Source organism: Mizuhopecten yessoensis, unplaced genomic scaffold, assembly GCF_002113885.1.
Source record: "Mizuhopecten yessoensis strain PY_sf001 unplaced genomic scaffold, ASM211388v2 scaffold6211, whole genome shotgun sequence".
NCBI lineage: Eukaryota > Metazoa > Mollusca > Bivalvia > Pectinida > Pectinidae > Mizuhopecten > Mizuhopecten yessoensis.
Window position 1 is genome coordinate 1,048,331 of NW_018406436.1, and position 25,139 is coordinate 1,073,469.

General features: G+C 36.4%; 1 protein-coding gene across 5 annotated transcripts in view; it reads right to left on the bottom strand.

Annotated features, from left to right (window-relative positions):
* LOC110451822 overlaps positions 1-25,139 on the bottom strand; it is a 185,852-nt gene that overhangs the window by 93,198 nt on the left and 67,515 nt on the right. For 4 of the 5 annotated variants that reach the window (XR_002463106.1, XM_021500022.1, XM_021500019.1 and 1 more), the window contains exons 2-3: positions 15,240-15,357; positions 9,904-9,924 (exon numbers count right to left, since the gene is read on the bottom strand). Coding sequence is in view for 4 of the 5 variants with exons in the window: in XM_021500022.1 (XP_021355697.1) it covers positions 9,904-9,924; positions 15,240-15,357 (139 nt within the window). In the remaining variant the exon portion in view is untranslated. The remainder of the gene's footprint in view (positions 1-9,903; positions 9,925-15,239; positions 15,358-25,139) is intronic. The other variant, XM_021500020.1, reaches the window with a different exon arrangement.

A 25,139-nucleotide genomic window follows, 5' to 3' on the forward strand; every position in this document is an offset into this window, starting at 1 on the left:
ATTTCCCCAGATTTGGGACTTCTGAAAACCATGGTTACCACATCAAAAAACACCAAAATATGCAAAAAATCATGATTTTTAACCCAGAATTTGACCCCCGCAAGTAGAATTGTTTTTCTTAAAACCTGTCTGAAATTAAATATCGCCTACTCGGTAACAGAAATACTCACGTTTTAGCATAGGTCATTCCGGTGGATTTTTCACAATATTTACACATGTGCTGAGTACAAAAATAGACTACCTGAAAAGCTAGCTTTTGTTGTGTAGACACAGATTCGTAAATGCCCAAAATTGTAGTCTCAAACCAAATTCGACTTTTCTTTTTTTTAAATTATGAAGCCCACATAGTCCACTTCATCATGTATATGCCAATTTTAGTGCTGATTTTTTTTTTAAATTTTGATACATGTTATATTACAGGGGTTATTCATTGTATAAAAATATCACCCATGGCCACCGTACACTACTGTACTCTGCTACCCTAAGCTATGTCTCCTAGGAAGGCAGCTTACTTAAGTCTTTTTATAGATACATGTTTTTTTTTGTTACTGATTTCGAGACTGTGAAATAAATCTTAAACAAATTTTCATAAGGCCTACATCATTTTATGAAATTCTTCAAGTCATCCCAAGGTGACTTAAACAAATCTCAAATCTAATAAAAAGTACATTGAAAAGAAAATACTTCATCCGTGAGTGGTAGCACACACTGTCAACCATGATACAATCCAGGAATACGATGTTTGAACTAAGCAAGTTTTTCTTAGAAGTTGTACATAGAATCATATATTTAGATAATTTTGCTGGGACAATTCTGCCAATGTAATAAACTGATGAAAGAATTATAAAAAATGATCCAGATATTTCATTTACAATCTTGTAATTGGCTAAACAAATTTAGGTAAATTGCACTACTGCACAAGTTAAAATCACAAAGAAAAGCTCAACATCACTGTAGTTTACTCAACAAGGAGTAGTCTCCCATGTATAGAGAAGATGTAGCAATTGAAAAGTTTTTCTGTGTAGAGTTACTTCCCTTAGTTTCATCTTTCATTTTAATACTGAGCTGCATTTGATGGTGTAGGATCAGCAGTAGATCAGAGTTTGACCCCTAGAAATCTTTTTGTTGTTGTTTTATTTTTACTTCAAGATACACCAATTTAGATCTGTAAAAATGTAAATTTGGTATTCTTATGTTGAGCAGAATGTATTCGTAATGGAGTTTAAACATGACAGATGATAGCCTTTGAAACACCTTTTTCAATTGGGCTTACTTATAGATTACTCTAGAGAAGTACCAAATCTATTCACAAACATTTATCTAAAATATTTTACTTTATCCAGTACATTATTAGAACCAAAGTCCAACAATAAAGGTTCCACTACATATGTACACAACACTGATGATTACTACAACTACAGACATCTGTAAAGGTTACAATATATATAATGGAGACTGTGATTATTAAGGTTTCACTCAACAGTGGCTATGAGAAGAACCCCTACCAATCTATGAAGGTTCCACTGCACATGGACTTAAAACCATTATCAAAAGCAATGAATCACTGTTAGAGTCAAAACAGGTCTTCTGACAGGAAGTGCAAACTCAAATTCTTTTTATTGCGACATGAAAAATATTCACATCTAATACACAGTGTACATGCTGAAAACTCTAAACCGAACCTAGCGAGCTAATTGAAAACAAATTAACTTTCCTCCATCATGTGTCAGTCGTCAGCCTTGGAAATTGAAGTAAACAAAACCATAACTAAGATGATGGTCAGAGCCTTTCACAGATTAGCGCGGTAAACTGAAATGAATGGCTATTTAGCATTTGGTAAATTTAGCACATTTTCAACATAAAGTGTTGGTAAACTTCGAAGTGTGAAAAATGGTATTTTCTGATCCCAGAAATATACTGCAGAATCTTTTCTTATTCAAATCATACATGGAATTCACTGAAGAAGTCTGATATGATCTGTATCTGATGCTAGGTAGCGGGTTCCATGCTCTGTATCTGACGCTAGGTAGCGGGTCCCATGCTCTGTATCTGATGCTAGGTAGCGGGTCCCATGCTCTGTATCTGATGCTAGGTAGCGGGTCCCATGCTCTGTATCTGATGCTAGGTAGCGGGTCCCATGCTCTGTATCTGATGCTAGGTAGCGGGTCCCATGCTCTGTATCTGATGCTAGGTAGCGGGTCCCATGCTCTGTATCTGATGCTAGGTAGCGGGTCCCATGCTCTGTATCTGATGCTAGGTAGCGGGTCCCATGCTCTGTATCTGATGCTAGGTAGCGGGTCCCATGCTCTGTATCTGATGCTAGGTAGCAGGTCCCATGCTCTGTATCTGATGCTAGGTAGCAGGTCCCATGCTCTGTATCTGATGCTAGGTAGCAGGTCCCAGACTGTTGCGACTTAGCACTAGACAACTTGGGAAGATAACATTATGTATTACACTTTATATCTGTCTATTTGGTTGCTATCTGTGGTATAAGTTAAGGCAGCCTGCAGACAATTTGGAAAATAAACTTTCATTAGTGCTGGGTGTATACCTCCAGGTACTCGTAATGAGGAATGTTACAGACATCACAAAACTGAATGCCAACTAGAAAGATTTATAAATATTATATCCATTATCAAGAAAATACAACCTAGTATTTATTTCATCGAAATATGAACATTTATCATATTGCTAGAAGAAAAACAATTCAGCACATTTACAAACTCATTGTGGGAGCTTGACTGAGGGTTTTAAATGAAACTTATGACTTAATGTAATACAGGAGATCAATTTTAAATCCTTTGATTAGACATTGCATGTATGGTAACAAGAGGCCAACATGGCCTGCATCGCCCACCTGTTTTTATTCACTATCTGAATTAGAAAAAAAGGTCAATAAGTCTCAGCCAATGGGAGTCTATGATGATGACCATTTTGGATTTCTTACTCACCAAAACAGTTACAATAAAAACACTTTCTGCAGAACCTTAAAATATAAGACTGTCATGCATGTGTGCATGTTTTAAGGATCTACATCCCGCTACCAAAAACTAGTTAAGTGTCGCAATTTTTTTCCTGGGGTGCCTATATACCTTTGGTAAATCATTTCTGAAAATAAAATCATACCTTGCAGGACTTTTATTAGACAAGAGCTGTTGGAGAACAGCCTAGCTCGCCTATTGGTGATATACGTTGTAAGACTTTTATTAGACAAGAGCTGTTGGAGAACAGCCTAGCTCGCCTATTGGTGATATACGTTGGAAGACTTTTATTAGACAAGAGCTGTTGGAGAACAGCCTAGCTCGCCTATTGGTGATATACGTTGTAAGACTTTTATTAGACAAGAGCTGTTGGAGAACAGCCTAGCTCGCCTATTGGTGATATACGTTGTAAGACTTTTATTAGACAAGAGCTGTTGGAGAACAGCCTAGCTCGCCTATTGGTGATATACGTTGTAAGACTTTTATTAGACAAGAGCTGTTGGAGAACAGCCTAGCTCGCCTATTGGTGATATACGTTGTAAGACTTTTATTAGACAAGAGCTGTTGGAGAACAGCCTAGCTCGCCTATTGGTGATATACGTTGTAAGACTTTTATTAGACAAGAGCTGTTGGAGAACAGCCTAGCTCGCCTATTGGTGATATACGTTGTAAGACTTTTATTAGACAAGAGCTGTTGGAGAACAGCCTAGCTCGCCTATTGGTGATATACGTTGTAAGACTTTTATTAGACAAGAGCTGTTGGAGAACAGCCTAGCTCGCCTATTGGTGATATACGTTGTAAGACTTTTATTAGACAAGAGCTGTTGGAGAACAGCCTAGCTCGCCTATTGGTGATATACGTTGTAAGACTTTTATTAGACAAGAGCTGTTGGAGAACAGCCTAGCTCGCCTATTGGTGATATACGTTGTAAGACTTTTATTAGACAAGAGCTGTTGGAGAACAGCCTAGCTCGCCTATTGGTGATATACGTTGTAAGACTTTTATTAGACAAGAGCTGTTGGAGAACAGCCTAGCTCGCCTATTGGTGATATACGTTGTAAGACTTTTATTAGACAAGAGCTGTTGGAGAACAGCCTAGCTCGCCTATTGGTGATATACGTTGTAAGACTTTTATTAGACAAGAGCTGTTGGAGAACAGCCTAGCTCGCCTATTGGTGATATACGTTGTAAGACTTTTATTAGACAAGAGCTGTTGGAGAACAGCCTAGCTCGCCTATTGGTGATATACGTTGTAAGACTTTTATTAGACAAGAGCTGTTGGAGAACAGCCTAGCTCGCCTATTGGTGATATACGTTGTAAGACTTTTATTAGACAAGAGCTGTTGGAGAACAGCCTAGCTCGCCTATTGGTGATATACGTTGTAAGACTTTTATTAGACAAGAGCTGTTGGAGAACAGCCTAGCTCGCCTATTGGTGATATACGTTGTAAGACTTTTATTAGACAAGAGCTGTTGGAGAACAGCCTAGCTCGCCTATTGGTGATATACGTTGTAAGACTTTTATTAGACAAGAGCTGTTGGAGAACAGCCTAGCTCGCCTATTGGTGATATACGTTGTAAGACTTTTATTAGACAAGAGCTGTTGGAGAACAGCCTAGCTCGCCTATTGGTGATATACGTTGTAAGACTTTTATTAGACAAGAGCTGTTGGAGAACAGCCTAGCTCGCCTATTGGTGATATACGTTGTAAGACTTTTATTAGACAAGAGCTGTTGGAGAACAGCCTAGCTCGCCTATTGGTGATATACGTTGTAAGACTTTTATTAGACAAGAGCTGTTGGAGAACAGCCTAGCTCGCCTATTGGTGATATACGTTGTAAGACTTTTATTAGACAAGAGCTGTTGGAGAACAGCCTAGCTCGCCTATTGGTGATATACGTTGTAAGACTTTTATTAGACAAGAGCTGTTGGAGAACAGCCTAGCTCGCCTATTGGTGATATACGTTGTAAGACTTTTATTAGACAAGAGCTGTTGGAGAACAGCCTAGCTCGCCTATTGGTGATATACGTTGTAAGACTTTTATTAGACAAGAGCTGTTGGAGAACAGCCTAGCTCGCCTATTGGTGATATACGTTGTAAGACTTTTATTAGACAAGAGCTGTTGGAGAACAGCCTAGCTCGCCTATTGGTGATATACGTTGTAAGACTTTTATTAGACAAGAGCTGTTGGAGAACAGCCTAGCTCGCCTATTGGTGATATACGTTGTAAGACTTTTATTAGACAAGAGCTGTTGGAGAACAGCCTAGCTCGCCTATTGGTGATATACGTTGTAAGACTTTTATTAGACAAGAGCTGTTGGAGAACAGCCTAGCTCGCCTATTGGTGATATACGTTGTAAGACTTTTATTAGACAAGAGCTGTTGGAGAACAGCCTAGCTCGCCTATTGGTGATATACGTTGTAAGACTTTTATTAGACAAGAGCTGTTGGAGAACAGCCTAGCTCGCCTATTGGTGATATACGTTGTAAGACTTTTATTAGACAAGAGCTGTTGGAGAACAGCCTAGCTCGCCTATTGGTGATATACGTTGTAAGACTTTTATTAGACAAGAGCTGTTGGAGAACAGCCTAGCTCGCCTATTGGTGATATACGTTGTAAGACTTTTATTAGACAAGAGCTGTTGGAGAACAGCCTAGCTCGCCTATTGGTGATATACGTTGTAAGACTTTTATTAGACAAGAGCTGTTGGAGAACAGCCTAGCTCGCCTATTGGTGATATACGTTGTAAGACTTTTATTAGACAAGAGCTGTTGGAGAACAGCCTAGCTCGCCTATTGGTGATATACGTTGTAAGACTTTTATTAGACAAGAGCTGTTGGAGAACAGCCTAGCTCGCCTATTGGTGATATACGTTGTAAGACTTTTATTAGACAAGAGCTGTTGGAGAACAGCCTAGCTCGCCTATTGGTGATATACGTTGTAAGACTTTTATTAGACAAGAGCTGTTGGAGAACAGCCTAGCTCGCCTATTGGTGATATACGTTGTAAGACTTTTATTAGACAAGAGCTGTTGGAGAACAGCCTAGCTCGCCTATTGGTGATATACGTTGTAAGACTTTTATTAGACAAGAGCTGTTGGAGAACAGCCTAGCTCGCCTATTGGTGATATACGTTGTAAGACTTTTATTAGACAAGAGCTGTTGGAGAACAGCCTAGCTCGCCTATTGGTGATATACGTTGTAAGACTTTTATTAGACAAGAGCTGTTGGAGAACAGCCTAGCTCGCCTATTGGTGATATACGTTGTAAGACTTTTATTAGACAAGAGCTGTTGGAGAACAGCCTAGCTCGCCTATTGGTGATATACGTTGTAAGACTTTTATTAGACAAGAGCTGTTGGAGAACAGCCTAGCTCGCCTATTGGTGATATACGTTGTAAGACTTTTATTAGACAAGAGCTGTTGGAGAACAGCCTAGCTCGCCTATTGGTGATATACGTTGTAAGACTTTTATTAGACAAGAGCTGTTGGAGAACAGCCTAGCTCGCCTATTGGTGATATACGTTGTAAGACTTTTATTAGACAAGAGCTGTTGGAGAACAGCCTAGCTCGCCTATTGGTGATATACGTTGTAAGACTTTTATTAGACAAGAGCTGTTGGAGAACAGCCTAGCTCGCCTATTGGTGATATACGTTGTAAGACTTTTATTAGACAAGAGCTGTTGGAGAACAGCCTAGCTCGCCTATTGGTGATATACGTTGTAAGACTTTTATTAGACAAGAGCTGTTGGAGAACAGCCTAGCTCGCCTATTGGTGATATACGTTGTAAGAGAGCAAATAACAACAGAAACAAATGTACAGTAAAACCTCGATATAATGCCTGTCATTTCATTTGCCATCTCACTTACCGCCAACATATTTTCTGGTCCCTGAATTATTTTTTTCTTAAGAATTCCTTATACGTTTCCCTCAATTCACTCAATTCAAAATATGATAACAAGTACGTCTTCTGAGTGGAAAAATTCAGCGGGGGTAGACCAAGGTTCCAACACTGGACTGTTCTACTATCACTCTATAACCAGTTGAGCTACCTTGTCAATAGAAACAAACCGAACTGTGCGACAGTTATACTAAAATGGAAATTAAGGGGGAGGTTACTGTATATACGAAAAACCACAGAGAAGTGGGACAGGGATCCTTAAGATGGTCGATTACTTGAAATGACTTGGTCACTGGCCTTGTTTATGGCTAATACTGTCATCAATTAAAGTTTCATTCCAGAATATCTATAAGAGTTACATCCCTTAGAACAACTAAAGACGTTCATGTGGAAAATATTTTGGTAAGATAACTGAGCTCTGAAAAATGAAATGTCAGATACGATGTCAGAAAGTCATCTGATTGTAAACATCAGTTTACAAGTATGTGGAAGATTGGTGTGGATGAATATTATCTTAGTATGAATAACATACAAGACAGTTAAGTGATCCGTGACGGGCTTAGCCAACCTCATATCTATCGACACTAAACGATGAGATTGGAGACTGGCCATGTTGCTGTTTCAATTTTCATTTTATCTCAATTGAGATTGTTCTGTATGATTATTTTGGAATTTTGCCATCATTCATGAGTCACTGACCTTCCAAAAATCAGATAATTTTTCATAATTATAATCAGATGACAGCATTTTTGGCCTTACTCACCCAGAAAGTTTATTTTGGTTATGAATTTAAGCTTTGTTTCATATATGCAACAACACATGGACCGTAGTATTTATTACATATAGACTAGGACACAAAAACTTATTGTCAGCAAACTGAAACATATGAACTCTTAAAAGAGAAGGCTGAGACATAAAAACTCTTATTAGAAAGGGCTGAGACGTTAAAACCCTTATTAGACAAGGCTAAGACATAGAAACACTTATTAGAGCAGGTTAAGACATAGAAACTCTTATTAGAGCTGTCTGAGACATGTAAACTCTTATTAGAGCAGGCTAAGACATAGAAACTCTTTTTAGAGCAGGCCGTGATACAGAAACTGTTACTGAAGCAACCTCAAACTTTTATGGCTGCAGACTGGCATAGCAACTCTTATTGGAGCAGGTTGAGAAATAAAAAAAAACTTATCAGAGCAGGCTGAGACACAAGAAGTCTTATTGGATCAGGCTGAGACACAATAAGTCTTATTGGATCCGGCTGAGGCACCAAAACTTTAACTGGAGCAGATTGAAATAAAGAAACTCTGATGATGAACAGACACAGACAAAGGAACTGTTTTGGTGGGCTGAGGACCACATCAATACTCCAAACAATTGAACATCTTGCAAATTATTGAAACCATCAACTAACCAATTTTAATTGGCAAATCACACATACAACCTTATGAAACAAGCAGTTAATTTTAATATGTCAGCTTGATTTTGATCAAAACAGAAGATGAAAAATGAAATGAAAAGTGTTTTAGATTTTAGTTATTCCGCATACCACTATACTGAAGGACAATGAACTATTCAATTTTTGAGGTATTGGCATCAAAATTTATATTGATGAGTTTTATCTTTAATTGTAAAAAGGACATATTAAACCAATTACATGCATTTGATATCAGATAAGCCACTTATGGATGAGATTTCTTATTGACTCTGGCACTTGATACCAGTGGTCTGAGTCATTGACCTCAAACCTATAGTGTGTCACTGACCCCTAGCACCAAGTCATTGATCATTCTATTAATCCCACATCTCTACCGAAAATAATGAGTCAAGCCATATCTGTTCTACCTCTGGTCCATTCAGCTCAGAAAACAAAGACATTGTCCGGTTACTTGTTGACATAACCCTACATAATACTGTAGTCATTAATTAGTAGACAGAGTACAGGTTACTGATTGTTTTTTCGTGTAAATAGTGCGAACTCTCTAAAGTCTTGACAATAGAATTCCTCGCTGTCTAGTAAGAGTTCTACGTCCTCATTAAAAGTTGCTTAATTGGACTAAACCCTTGAAAAATCTTTAATTTGTAAGCAAATGTTAGATTTACCAGCCATTCTGCATAGAGAAATTCCAACAGTGGATAAAAATCACTGCAAATAAGAAATTGGATAGAAAATGGAAGGCTGGATTGGTACACAAAGCAACATGCTGTAGGGGAGACAACTCTGAAATGTGATTTTGCTTATTGTTGCTGATGGTGAGACTAAAGTGTAGCTGGAGGATTCTGAAGGTGCAGAGCTCGAATGAAATTCAAATAGATCACCTTTCAATCAACTGTACACATGTATTATCAACAACAATAGATTGTTACTATGTTACCATGGTAATGGACAGTTAAAGCTGTACCTGAAGTATATCTAACACTACAATAATCAAGCTATTATATACACTGAATTACCTAACAAATATTAAAAATCTGAATATTAAACAATGAAAAATGCATCATCAGACTTCAGTAAGACAGCCACTTTCGAATTGTCTAGATAAGGTAAAGCACTTGTATCTGTCAAAATTAAAGTAAAGGGAAAACACTCCTTCTTTAACAAATTCGAACAAAGCCTTTGTTTTCAATGAATAAAAATTATCCAAGGAATTGGTTAACATGACTGCTGTATAAAATTTGATAAGCATCTGTTAAGAAATTAAGTTTCCAGAGAAATGACACTGAATGGGGACAGGGCTACATTGTATAAGACATCCAATAAGACAGGACATGGAGACAGGTCAAGGGTAGTGCTTCCTGCCTGTTCCTCATCCTTAAAATCACAGGGACATACAAGTGTAACAACTTAAGTCATGACGATAATATCATAATACCTAATGAGATAGAACAGAAAAGAAAATTTGGGTGAATTCATAAGTTAGTGGGGAATTACACTGCAAACATGAGTTACGGTGGAAAGCACACCATGCCTGACACACCAACACACACATAACGTTTACAAACACACGTCCATAGTGTTTACCTGGTGTGGAGCAGGCTCCTCCTATTAATTGATAAAATCATAAGAAACTATTAATGTGATCAATAGTTACAGAAAAGATATTAATTTATTTCCATTTCTATACATGTATTTATTCCTTTTTGCCTGGGTTTCAAAATCAAATTGGAATGGGTCTGTCCCTATATGCCATGCCACGACTTTCACAGCTAATCAAATTGCATGATGAGTAGAAAATTGCATGTGTCCTCTCCCAAGTGTCCTCTCCCAAGTGCTGAGCTAATTTGGGACAAGTTTTGTGGAAGTTGCTTATTTCAGAATCATTTGTACAAAAAATATTAACCTCACATGTACAATAATGCATAATATCAAGGTTTCAAAAATAGACCAAATAAATCAATTTTGTCTACTTTCATGAGTTATACAGAGTTGAATTGATTAAATAATTTAACCCCCNTGGTAATACATTATTCAGCCCTCGCCAGAGAATATAATATTTATCCTAGCCCTGAGATATGTAAGTAATCATCAGGGATGATGTCATGATAAACAAGAAATTTACATTTTTCTTAAATCTTGTTTACCCACTATAATTGCATCTCCAAGGTCGTAATATCAAATTTAGGAAGTCAGTCCTAGGACTGATATCTATTTTGTAAATGAAATAACCCAGATTGATGATGTTTGACTCTGTAATTCTGGCAGACACTTATATTATTAGCTATGACATGAGAAGACATTTGATATCGAGAAATGAAGGAAAATGTAATAAAGTGACGACTCTTATTTCATGTATTGGCCATATGGTAATTGTTACAAGTCCATAAGCATCACAACCTAGACCAGAGACAGTTTTTCCTCTGGATAAAAACTATAGGGTCGACAGAGCCAATGTTTACCCTGTATCAGAATTACTGGAGCAGAGTCAGTTTTTCCCTCTGTACCACAACCACTGGAGCAGAGTCAGTTTTTCCCTCTGTACCACAACCACTGGAGCAGAGTCAGTTTTTCCCTCTGTACAACAACCACTGGAACAGAGTCAGTTTTTCCCTCTGTACCACAACCACTGGAACAGAGTCAGTTTTTCCCTCTGTACCACAAACACTGGAACAGAGTCAGTTTTTCCCTCTGTACCACAACCACTGGAGCAGAGTCAGTTTTTCCCTCTGTACCACAACCACTGGAGCAGAGTCAGTTTGCCAACTTTGTATTCGGTCTTATTGATTTTATCAAAGACGTCATAATTGAGATGTTAACTGATAGGTAATACTTACATACAAATTGTAGATCGAGTTTCAATTAGGGTTTGATTATCTGTCAAAAATACTAACAAATAACCGAGATGTACACATGTAGGTAATTATAACAAAGGTATTTGAATTGTTGTTTACATCAAAATATTTACATGTCTCCCTTCTTCAATGTAAACTCTGATTGCTTATAAATTAGCGTATACGAGTGAAAAAAGGCTCGACGGATTGATACTTGTTTCAAATATGGTGCCGTTCACGCTTCAGTAAGATAACAGTCCAATAACAAGCAATGCTTGGTTCATTCACCATCTAGATGCATAGAACACATTCGGGATCCATTATGTATAATTATACAACAAACTTCTTATTCCATGAATGCACATTCATATTTCTTTTTCGGTAAGGTCAACAATGGCGGCTTCCTTCTGACTGTGTCACTCCATAAGCAGTGTGTCAATGTGCGTACATGATGACCGTTATAAATGGATAGAAAAGTTTGGAGGGCTTCTCACATTGCTAAATTTAAAATTAACAAGAGGCCCAAGAGGGCCTGTATCGCTCACCTGAATATTTAAGCAGTCATAGCAAAATATTCTCATTAAATATTATATTGCACTAAAAATATTTCCCTCGCAAACTTTGTTGGCTCCATCTGTTGAAACTACCAGCAAAATATTATTATAAGATTCTATGCTTTTTGATTCTTCTTCAGAAGTTGCTTGACATATTTTTCCCTGTGATCTTGTAAGTAGGTCAATGTCATTTTCCTTCTCAAATTGGTTAGCTCTATTCCAAAAAGCTACCAGCCAAATCTTATGAATCCATTCCTTTTAGTTCTCAAGAACAAATCCATTAAAATGTTGTTGACCTCTGTGACCTCTAAAGTAGGTTGAGGTCATTTTCATTTGCAAACTTTGGTGAGCTCTATCCCGGGAAGTCACCAGCCAAATATTATAATTTTATGCCTTTTAATTCTTCAGAAGAAGCTGTTTGAACTGTTTGACATATTTGAACGCTGTGACCTTGAAAGTAGGTCAAGGTCATTTTCATTCGCAAACTTTGTTTGGCTCTTTCCCAGGAAGCCACCTGCCAAATATTAAGATTTTATAACTACCAGTTCTTCAGAAGAAGTCGTTTAAAGTGTTTGACATATCTGCCTCATGTGACCTTAAAAGAAGGTCAAGGTCATTTTCATTCTCAAACTTTGTTCGGCTCTTTCCTAGGAAGCTACAAGCCAAATATAGAGATTATATACCTTTCAGTTCTTCAGAAGAAGTCGTTTGAAGTGTCTGACACATTTGACTCCTGTGACCTTGAAAGAAGGTCAAGGTCATTTTCATTCTCAAACTTTGTCGGGCTCTATCCAAGGAAGCCATCAATCAAAAATAAAGATTCTATACCTTTCAGTTCTTCAGAAGAAGTCATTTGAAGCTTTTGACATATATGACCCCTGTGACCTTGAAAGTAGGTCAAACTAGTTTTCATTCTCAAACTTTGTTGGGCTCTATCCCAGGAAGCCACCAGCCAAATATAAAGATTATATACCTTTCAGTTCTTCAGAAGAAGTCGTTTGAAGTGTTTGACACATTTGACCCCTGTGACCTTGAAAGAAGGTCAAGGTAATTTTCATTCTCAAACTTTGTTGGGCTCCATCCAAGGAAGCCATCAGCCAAATATGAAGATTCTATACCTTTTAATTCTTCAGAAGAAGTCGTTTGAAGTTTTTGACATATTTGACCCCTGTGACCTTGAAAGTAGGTCAAACTAATTTTCATTCTCAAACTTTGTTGGTCTCTATCCCAGGAAGCCACCAGCCAAATATAAAGATTCTATACCTTTCAGTTCTTCAGAAGAAGTCGTTTGAAGTGTTTGACACATTTGACCCCTGTGACCTTGAAAGTAGGTCAAGGTCATTTTCATTCTCAAACTTTGTTGGGCTCTATCCCAGGAAGCCATCAGCCAAATATGAAGATTCTATACCTTTTAGTTCTTTAGGAGAAGTCGTTTGAAGTTTTTGACATATTTGACCCCTGTGACCTTGAAAACAGGTCAAGGTCATTTTCGTTCTCAAACTTTGTAGGGCTCCTACCAACGAAGCTTTCAGCCAAATATCATGACTCCAGGCCTGTCCGTTCTTCAGAAGAAGTTGTTTAAAGGAAAAGTTGACGGACGAGGACGGACGGACGACGGACGGACGACGGACGCCGCGCCACGGCATAAGCTCACTTGGCACTTCGTGCCGGGTGAGCTAAAAACCATGAAAGGAAACAAATAGCGTTTTTCACTGCATATTTTCTAAAGTTACTCATATATATCGATGTAGATTCACTTGAACTATATTGTCCTAGCAACCAAGGCTACCGTAGTTACCATCGTGGCAACCCGCTTCACATTTATTTTCTGTGTAATGTAGCATTTAAACATTTTTTTAATGTAAATATAAGGATTGACCTTGATGTACTAAAGAAGAATCTCTACAAGAGTAAAATGTTGAGGTCAATCAAGATTTTTATATCAAAAAATATAGTTTGGAAAATATTGTACTATCAAGAAATTTCATGATTTTAACAATATGTGTCATCTTAACCTTGATTAAATATCTCCTCTAAGATATTGGTAATTCAGCTACATAACTAGATATTGAAAGGTATAGAATAGAGTCAAATTACTTGTAATCCTTATTATTGTTGTCCACTACCTATATATAGATCAGCAGAACTTATAACATCACCTGATTTTACAACCATTTTATTGGAGACAAGCTGGATTACTAACTCTATTATATATATAAGAGATGATATATGTCTTAAACTATTACATATCACTGTAGAAGTAATTACAATCAAATAAAAAGATGGGATACAATGATCTTAATATGTATACTGTAACAAGGAATAAACTGTTTAAAGCTGTATTATAGGTATCAGATTGTACAGTGAAAGTTTTTACTTATATATATATATATGCACTATCAAGGTAAATCTTTAACCAAGGGGAGTAACTCTTACAGGCCTATTCACAAATTTATACTCTCTTTTAAATTATTATAATAGGTATACTTTCTGGCACTTACTAATCAAGTTTGTATTAATTGGTATAGGATAGGCTTTCATAATCTTTTTAGCTAAATATCAAATAGAGCTATTCCTTACATTTAAACAGTGTATACTTAGTTTTTGGACATGTGAATCTTAAAATATCACATCATCTTTAAAGAAAAATAATACTAAATAGAGGTATAAGAAATGTTTAAAATCTAGCTATCCCCTACATTGTATATGGATTGACATATATAGGCCATCTCCTCGTGTAACTCTGTGTCAGTTAGCATACTTCAATGACAAACACAGAATACAAAACCGGTGGTATATCGAATTCATTCTTTGAGAATAACAAATCTTATCTTGTTTTTTTCAAAGACAAAGCCCTACATTTCTCAAATACAGCACTTCTGTCCTGCTGCAGCATCAGAGATAGCAGAGTTTGTGAGAGAGGATGAATGGGATCATTTTTCATACGGACGTTACAGTACAGTATCTTCCGACATTTTTACTCGATACGATTGCCAACTCCACTGAGGCGAGTCAGTTTTGATGGATCCCACATTTGGTACCCCCACTCATTACTGTTGTTGGCACCAGTATAGAGGGTAGGGTCATACTTGACCTTGACCTAACCCATCCAAAAATATTTTGTGAGCAATCAAGAAAAGATGTTAAAAAATAACAAAATACCAGTCTTGTTTTATTTAACACACTGATGAAATTGGTTTCATTCATTTTCACCTCCCCCTTGAAAAGAATACCATTGTGGTATCTCACTAAATCACCTAAAGTAAAACATATTGTAATTAAGTGCTACTTGGCAGGTTGGCAACAGGTCAAATATACAAACTATATATAATGGATTTAATGTAGCCAGATTTTCCTGATCTTGAGTGGAGTTACTTGCCCTTGCAATGAAATTTCTGCAGTTGACCTTAAAACAAAACATTATATTCTTGCGTTGCAAATTGTCAATGACCCAATCTTCGATATCGAACGGTGTAGTTTCCTTTCGTAGAAGATTTATATGAACTTGGAATAAAACGTGGTGTATACTACATACCATCTTCAGGGATTCGAGCTGGCCTATCCATTGTCCAAGCTCCTGCTCAGCATCCTGGTCTTCATGGTCACTGTCATACTCGACTTCGCTTTCTGTGCGGTAGTCGTCATCATCCATTCTGAAATGTACAAAATAAAATACCATGACTACTAAACAACATAGTTTCAAAAGGTACTGTTGTACAAACATGTATTTGAATATTATTCCAGACAATAAGTTTTTGATAAAATTTGCATTCTCTTTTTTTCTCCTTGGTTTCTTACCACAGATAATGAGTGTTTGGTAAAATTGTATTGTTTTTCTTCATTATTTTTTGTTACCACCTACCAATTAGGGTACATTTTCATCCATCTTAAGCTAAAAGTTAATTCAAAAGTTCAGTTCTGGGAAGGAGAATAAGGATCATTAGAGAAGGTCTGAATAGGACTGAGTTGTGTAAACATGTTTGTGGTTCTCTTATAGGTTGACATTTACAGCCGATCATTGTTCCTAAATTTGTCAATCCAGGTACAAATTAAAAAACAAAGTTATGTTGTTTTTCTGGTAAGAAATGCAGGTTTCTAACAGTTAATCTCTTATCTGTAAGAAAAAAGAAATACAGAAGTGTGGCTGGGTTAAAGGCTATCTGACGGCTATAGAACTTTTACTGTAATTAAACGGTAATGACGTGTAGGTAAATGACTTAATAACGACATCAGCTGCTACAAATTAATTAGTAAATCACACATTTGAACATGAAAGGGAGAACATGCCCTTTTCTATTAGTGCATCAGAACTCTACGTAAGGCAGGTACTCCAACTCTCACCTCAAACTTCACTACTTTTATCATCATCATCATTAACATGGGCTCACATTGCTGAATCGACGTGACAAACACATACTCTGATGTGGGGAAATCAAATTTGTGTGATGACATAGAAATTAGTTGTTCTTTAACTCATTCAGCCTGAAATTTCATAATGAACCATTCCAACCATTGAATTGGACGAGTTTAAATGTGTCTTTAGGGGTGAATGAGTTAAAAGCATTAAAAAACATAATCATTTTTTATAACTTTTTTTAAAAAGTTGTAAAATCTGTTATTCACTGTGGTTTATGAAATTTCCTTTTCAAATATCTTTTAAAACTATTTTTAGTAGACAAGTTGAAAGCTGTTACTGAAGTAACAGACTGTCAGCTGTCTGTCACCTCCCTCCTGCTGTATACAGATGTGTAACAATAGGAGCTGAGTCTGTCAATGTCTAACTCCACTATTGAGTTTAAGTCCTACACTACATATAAACATCAAATATTGCCAGATAAAAGATAAGAAATGGATTTTTAATTTTTTTTTTTTAGTAAAATGTGTTTCCCCGATGAAACAGATTGTGAAATCATCCCTAGCTGGTATAATACTAGAGACCACATGTACAGCTCAACTTAATAAGGATCCCTGTACTACTGCCAAAGGCTCCAAATTATTATTGGAAAGTGTTTTTGTATTGCTGCATTACAGACTACAGTGTAAGTACTGTCCTCAGTACAAGTATTGCTGTATTACAGACTACAGCGTAAGTACTGTCCTTAGTACAAATATTGCTGTATTACAGACTACAGCGTAAGTACTGTCCTTAGTACAAGTATTGCTGTATTACAGACTACAGCGTAAGTACTATCCTTAGTACAAGTATTGCTGTATTACAGACTACAGCTTAAGTACTGTCCTTAGTACAAGTATTGCTGTATTACAGACTACAGCATAAGTACTATCCTTAGTACAAGTATTGCTGTATTACAGACTACAGCGTAAGTACTGTCCTTAGTACAAGTATTGCTGTATTACATACCTTGTTAGCTTAATATTTATCGTGTTTTTAACTTGTGCTCAGCACAAAGAAAAGAGTATCAAAATATTCATTCAATTCACGAAATGTAACTGTTCTTCATCCAGAAACCTCTAACATCATTGAAGTTGTTTTTTCTGATATTTAAACTGCTATAGTTAATCATTCTACTGTTTATATTTCAGGACTTAGGACTAAAATTGTCACAATGAAAAGAATCATGGGAATTTCCACGATTCACAATCTCAATTTAACCAGGGAAAGTTGAACGCTAGCAGGGTGCACCCTCTCTGGTACTTCCATCTTACCTCACACATGTCATAGGCAATTTACACTCCTTGGTAGAAAACCGACATGGCCATGACCTTCGACATCATGGCATAACGAGGAAAACTTGCGTTTCAGATTTCACAAAACCTCTGGGTCCCACACACAAAACTAAATGTAATACTGTTATACAGAAATTATATCTTACAAGACAAGAAAAAGTCGAAGTCTACACAGAAATTTGAAAATTGACAGAGAGCGATTGAAATCCCAGCATTTGAGGGTCTGATGGATCAGCTTGACAGCATTCTACAACATGATATTGATTTTGGTTTTCAAAAGATCTTCCAACATCAAAGCAAGTTTTATTTCTTATAATTGTATTTTTTTTTCTATATTTACAAAATTGATAGTTTCCCTTGACTCTTAGCACTTCAATTTGAATTAATCTCCTCGGAGTAATTGATCCAGCCATGAGAATGTTTCGCGAGAGGATGGCTACTGACTATAATATCATGTGTAAGCTAATTGAATACATCAAATTTGCTATCATACAAGGAAAGGAAAAATACATCCATCTTCTGTTACCATTCTCAGTCTCCGTGATCATAAGTCTTCAACGGTATTGATTCAGTATGTTACGACTGTATAAGAATCACAACAGAACCAAATTTGACAACAGCATGCAACTTCCAACATGCACAGGATTACTGAACTCCCTTTATAGAACATACTGGCACAGGAAAACTAAATAACGAGAAAATTATCAAATACAGGATTGTAGGGAGAATGATATCATATCTCGTGACGTGAAAATAAAACAAACATTCCGCAACACGTAACTGACCCCTGACGATCTTTTCGAATATCTTGATATGTAAATTGATTTGTTTCCATTATAACCACACCAGTATAGTTTATATTAATTGCATTCCTTTTTTTATACATCACTCTGCTATACACCAGTGGAATGATTTTACCAATATTCTGGAAACGTGACAAGTTTATTTGAGTCCTAAAATGTTGGGTCAGCATTAATTTTATACAGCAGGAACAGGACCTGTCCATCTGATGGTCAAGTGTATCAAGCTCAATATGACTGGTCAAGGTACAAGTGTAATTTATCAACGATGTTTCAACGTCTTCAATTAGTCATTGTTCAAGCTGATATTATATACAAAGTACCTACAAACACAATAATCCGGCTCCTTGTTGGAATATCACTTTACGAACAGGAAACACTTCATCAGATATTTTTGATGGTGTATTCCATTACAAGTGTCACCAACTCTCTGCAGCAATACAGAACACCTCAGATGTTTAATGGTTAATGACCGACTCTTTTTGACTCACTGGGGCAATATTAAATGCCTCATGCATTGGTCAGTTCTGACAGTAGACAAGGGACACACTATACTTAGCCAAAAGCTACATTAGCCCATTACAGATAAAAAAAAAATATACCCTGAAATTGGTTTAATAGGACTGCCCAATGGCGAGTTAAAAATGATCTAGACACAGATCTTTTTTTTAGACATTCTATTTGCAAGTGAAGATCTCAACCAGGACTTTGGACTATTTAGTATATGGTTAATGTGGTATATTAGTGGTTCTTCACTTGTAGAAACACCTTTAACCAGCCACCAACTTGCTGGCCACTCACAATCATAACATGCCATACTTATACACAACGTTTATCGCTGCAGTTGAATGAATTGAGGTACACACAAAATACTGACTGTAGGTAGATAATTGAATTATTAATACAAACATTTAAAAAATATTATTGTAGCATTAGAAATGCAACACCAGACCAGGACTTGAACCCAGGACCCTCCAAACTCGAGATGGGTGCTCTCTACTAATTGAGCTACCTAGTGGCCAGCGATGGACCCAGTCAAGTTCTGTTTCATTTCTCGCCCCTTTTTTTCTTAGTCTTCGCACCTAAAGACGACACTATTTAAAACCCGGTTCAGGTATCACTTTTGCAAGGCATTCACAAGAAAGTGAAATGCATGGCCAAACCAGAATTTGAACCGGGATCCTCCAAACTCTAGACAGACCTTGTAACAATTCAGCTACCTGAGCTTCCACCAGTGATTGACCCAGTCCTGTTCTGCTACATAATAAACATGGCTGTTACCATTAACTTATAACAGATGATTATCTTTGACTAAATAAGTGTTTGTCAGCATAGATTATACTGTAAGCATTAACACAAGTGGAAATCATACCGGTCACGCCTGGACTCAGACTTGAGACCTTCAAATTCTAGACTGATGCTGTAACCAAATATAGCTAGGCATGACTACTGGTAATTCCCAGTAGTCACTGGGAGGAGTACAGAGAAGGTTCATCCCAATAAAATAAAAGTTTCACATATTTCTGATTATTTGACTCCTTCACCTCTCCTTTGCTGTAACGCTTGCCCAAGTTCAGATCGAGTTAAGATGTCTCCCCCCTACAATTCTCTGTGTAACATCACACAGTGCTGTAGGATATTTCTTGCATCTGTTTAAAGTAGATTGGGTGGTGGACACACAGCTGTAATGTCAATCAATAACACTTACTGCTAGTGTATTATATACATCTCACTGTTAATGCTACAATTTGATGTAACATGTTGTATACATATGTAATTTATATCTTAGCTGCTCATATCACAAAGCCTGGTAAGCTTTCTAATTCCGTATGAAAAATAAAACTTTCACATTTTCATGTGCCCCTGTAAAGGCCAAGATTCTGATTTTTTTCTGATTATATTTTTTTTCTAGGTTCACTTTTCTCTCCTTCTTAAACATAATAGGTCTGTTGTCACAAATACATGAAGTGATACTTAATATCTTCATACTACTGTTACACCTGTAAGATGACAAGGCTTTACAACATCAACATCAGCTGTTAGGATTTTTCACACAGTTACATTACAAACAAGAGTTCTGGTGAATGGGGTTCTCATTAATGTCCAGAATTTATGTATATCACGGTGGCATCTGGACCTACATCCCTACATTGTTCTAAAACAGTGAAAATCTGGAACTCCACCCCCCTACATACATTGTTCTGAAAGCAGTAATATTATGGAGAAGATCGTGATAACACCTTACAGCTCCATCTGGTGAGAACATTATAGTCACAGCGTGGTTAGGACATGCATACTCAGCTCAGTGCAGTGATGAAGTCAGACAGGTCCACAATATTGTGGTTTATTTCTTGGCATACAGAGAACAGAAATTCAGGAATATTTCCAGGTCATTAAAACCTCTAAATAAGCTTGTAGGGTAATTCCTGCATTAGAAATATAAGGACTTTTTAAATTTGCATTTACACTTATAAAGGACTCTATGTTTTAATAGAAATTTGTAGGTTTTTTTCATATTTAAAAAATGAAAACCTTATATATTAATAGGGACTTTTCATAGTTGTGTGACTCTCTCTGTTTATAATGTTTGTATGTTGAAATTAGGGCTGTTACGAGCGCCCAAAAACAGGTTGGTTTTGATTGGAACCAAGGTATGAAAATGTGTACTCTGGGACCCGTCAAAATAGGAAACTGTCTATCAGCATCTATATCAACTAACACAAAGTATAAACAAGAATAACGCGTTATTATATGTCTCACCTGTCCCCGCTATGAGCATATAAGATTCAATGTGTCAAGCATTGTAAGTTTGAGTTCAGAATTTTATACCTTCATGTTCATGTATTACCAAACTTATTTATAAAGTGCTAATTGTTATGGAAGCTGGCCATTACAGATGTCCCCCAAACTAACTGCGCATTCAGAAAAACAAATGTAAATAGGTGAACGGAAGTCATGTATATATACCAAATTTGAGCAAAGTCAAAATATCTATGAATTTGCAGAAGCCAGTATACGAAGAGTGTTTTGTCAGATCAGAAAACGGATGCCGCTGTTGAGTTCGCAGTGCCAAAATACATGTACTTACCAAATTTGATTGAAATTGAACAATAACTGAATTTCGACCAATCAAAAGCCAATATACGGCAACCATGTTGTCAAATAACAAACTGGACGCTGCAGTTGAGTTTGCAATGCTAAAATACACTTACATACTAACTTTTAGCAAAATCGAACAGTAACTGAATTTCGACCAATCAGAACCCAATATACAGCCAACAGTTTTTGTCAAAAAAGAAAATGGATGTTACGACTGAGTTTGCAGTGCCAAAATACATGTATTTTCCAAATTTGATTGTAATCGAACAAATACTGAATTTTGACCAATCAGCAGCCCTTATAAGGTGTCATTTTGTCAAATCAGAAAACGGATGTTGCAGCTCAGTTCACGGTGACAAAATACACATTGTATAAGTAATTAATAACAAAATGCAAAGATAAAAGTTTAATCCAGGTTTTGTTATGACAGCACATGTACTTTGTGAGAAATCAAGCTCAACCCCCAGCTAAACGGAAAACTTTAACATGGCCCAATTAATAAACAAAGTCCAATTAACAGTATTTTCTTTTCAAAACTCTGAATTTAAAATGTGTGTTTGAATGGTTATATATAGATACAAGTATATTTCAGGTTTCATTATGATACCTTATGTACTTAGAGAGAAATTTAGAGTTTAACAGAAATGTTGACGACACCGCCGCCGTAGGAAAAGTAACGCCTATGTCTTGCTTCACGACTCCGTCGCAGGCGAGACAAAAATTGTTGATATATTCAGTCATGTCTTTTATTTTCACTCACCAGGGACGTCATCTGATTGTATTGCAACATTGTTTTCATTTTCATTTCTCAAAACCACATAAATTGGCTCGAAAAATACATTGTATTTCATTCACTGTGTATGTTGTGTGCTTGTCTTGCTCCCAGTTGTGCATGTGCAGTAAATGTTTACATGCTGATCAGCTCCGCAGCAAATGTTGCGGCATTGTTTGTTAGCTAACATGCGAGTGTTTATTTATCATTTTACAGTTAGAAACAGGTCCGTTTATACAGGAATTAAAAGGATACTCTCGTGATCGAAACAGTCAGGTATCTCCTCTAATAGAACCCTGTCAATACAAGGTGACGCTTTGTTTGGGACAAATATATCGAGAAAACGGGTACAAATTTAGGGCACCCGTGGCCAAAATGTTGTACCTATGACAGCCCTAGTTAAAATATACACAAAAGTACTGCAGGACCCTTTTTGTGCATGCTTTTGGTAGTTATAGATACACAATAGAAGTACAAACCCAGACAGATGGATTCTTACCTATTACAATAATCAGAACCATAACTAGTGAATACAACTGTATCAAGTCTCTGAGGATGTCTCTAAAGAACGGCACTATCAATCAACTGTATATAAGTCTGTAGTTATAATCACCCTCCTCTGAGGCTTAGGGTACTGAAATTATTGGCACAATCAGACAACACAAAGTTATACATTTGTCTATAATATGGAAATAATTATTCAAATACAAGAGATCCCAGAGGGATCTTGGCGCCCACCATTGTACCAATTCTTCATTAGTTCTTTGTCAGTTCGATCTTTTCTCTTCTTTTCTCTAATCTGTTTGATCGAGTCATATGTTAACAGTAAATTCACCTTGAGGTAACTTTTGATCTAAACTTAAATACTGCTGTGTATAAAAGACAACCTTCAAAGTGAGTTTGTCATTTCACATATTTACTAGTACAGTACTTATAATGTGAAAGAAATAGAACCGTTCATTGCAATATGAGAAAGATCTGTTTAGTTCTTAATTCCTTCAGGCATTTTGTTTTTATGATCTGTCTCAAAATATTACATGCACAACGAGGGATCAAGGGGAACCTACATATCAAATTTGAGAAAGATCCCTCAAGTTATTCCTGAGAAATAGCACTAAATGTCAAAAATCGAAGATGGCCAACAGTCGGCCATTTTGTTTATCTGATCAGTTTCAAAAGTAAACAAGAACAATAAATGACAGTGGGGAACCTGCGTATAAAATTTGAGAAAGAGACCTCCAGTACTTCCTGGGAAATAGCACTATCATCATAGAAAAACATAATATGACCTAAAAATACAGTTCAGCAAGAATAAAATAAAGAATATGTGACCTGTATCAGTAGTGTGAACGATTTATTTTTGTGTAAATGTTAGTGTTGACTAAAAAGTCTTTTTTACTAATCATCCTAAAATTCTTTAACTATTTGCAAAGAATTCTGAACCTATAACATTAAGTTCAATTGATATTCAGCAGTACACCACCTAATTTTGTTTTATCAGACATTTTTTAATCCAGGCAGATTTCTCAAACCTACCTTATACTACTGTACCAGCTGGACCTAGGTAGATTAAAACCACATTCATTTATAAAAAAAGTAGTTTTTTACCATCACTGATCCTAAGTGCAAATTAGTTTTTAGAAGCAGAAGTACACTTCATTTGAAATTCAACAGTATTTCTGCGTTAACAAAATGAAGTACATTTGAAATTACCTAACACAATCTCAATCAATCTTTTGTACACAGCACACTGAAGACCTCTGCAGACAAATAACTAATCTCATTGGAATCGATACAGAAGTGGTCTCAACCTTATTTTGGCTGAAGTATATGTGATGCTGATGAAGCTGGGAACAGTTCAATAGAGGCCAGCTGATAGGACAGAGAGCACCTCTTACAAAACTGTACTATCATTTAGACATGAAGTGGCATCTCTTGTTCTTTCTCCAACAGATTGAAGGATTTAAACCTGTATGTTATATAACATTTTTTACTACAAACTCTACTTGCACATAGCCCGCCCAACCTGTCTTAACTGACTCAGTGTAAACATACATGTATACCAATACAGTAATCAGGCATGTATACCAATACAGTAATCAGGCATGTATACATCAATTCAGTAAATACTATATTTATTCCCACTAATCCTGGCACTTTAAAACAAGATCTTGACAAAAAATTATCGAGATAAAAACACCAAAAAAAAAAACATTAATAAAAAAGACAGTAGGAAATGTGAAGTTGGGGAATAAATTATATCGCTAATCAAATCTACAAGCTACATGTATTACAGATTCTATAGTACTGGAGGTCCACTGATTTCTAGCCTGACAATGTCCTACTGAAGCTATGAACACGCTAGTACAGAAATGTGTTTCATTATTCATATCCCCAATGGACGTGATGAATTGGAGAGCAGCACGAATTACCTAAATCAGAATCAAACTCATGCTTGTATGGCAGGTAGTTTCCTTCATATTGCTAACTGAATTAGCAAAGGGACTATTTAATAATCAGAATCATGCACATGCTTGAAACAGATACAATATAAAGCTTATTCTTGCAGAATAAGGGCCTTGTATACAAGAGCGTTGGTGAAGTTTTCAGCAATCAACTCATTGTGGCTGTTACTTTGTAAGAAACATTGATAAAGTTGTTCTTTATAGCAGAACTTACTTCCAATTTTAAGAACTAAAGCAGAACTTAAATAAATTGGATAATATGATCATCTTTACAATAAAACAATACATCTATAGATCAAGGTGCCCCAAGAATGAACTTTGCATTAAAAAATAAACTAAGAGAATCATATGCTACCAAAAATACATTGCTAGAAGTAAGGGAGAAAGTTACATAAACCAATATCAAAGAGAATAGGCCAAATGGCAAAGCAAAAAAAAAAAAAAAAATGAAACTTGGACCAATTTGCCATAAGTAACCTATCTATTTATACATATACTTGTTATAAGCTCACACCGACAGCTCACAGAGGGATTCAAATTAAACTACAAATTTTAAAAAAAATCCTTCGTTTCCTTTCTGATATTTGTAGAATAATGCATGAATATGTATA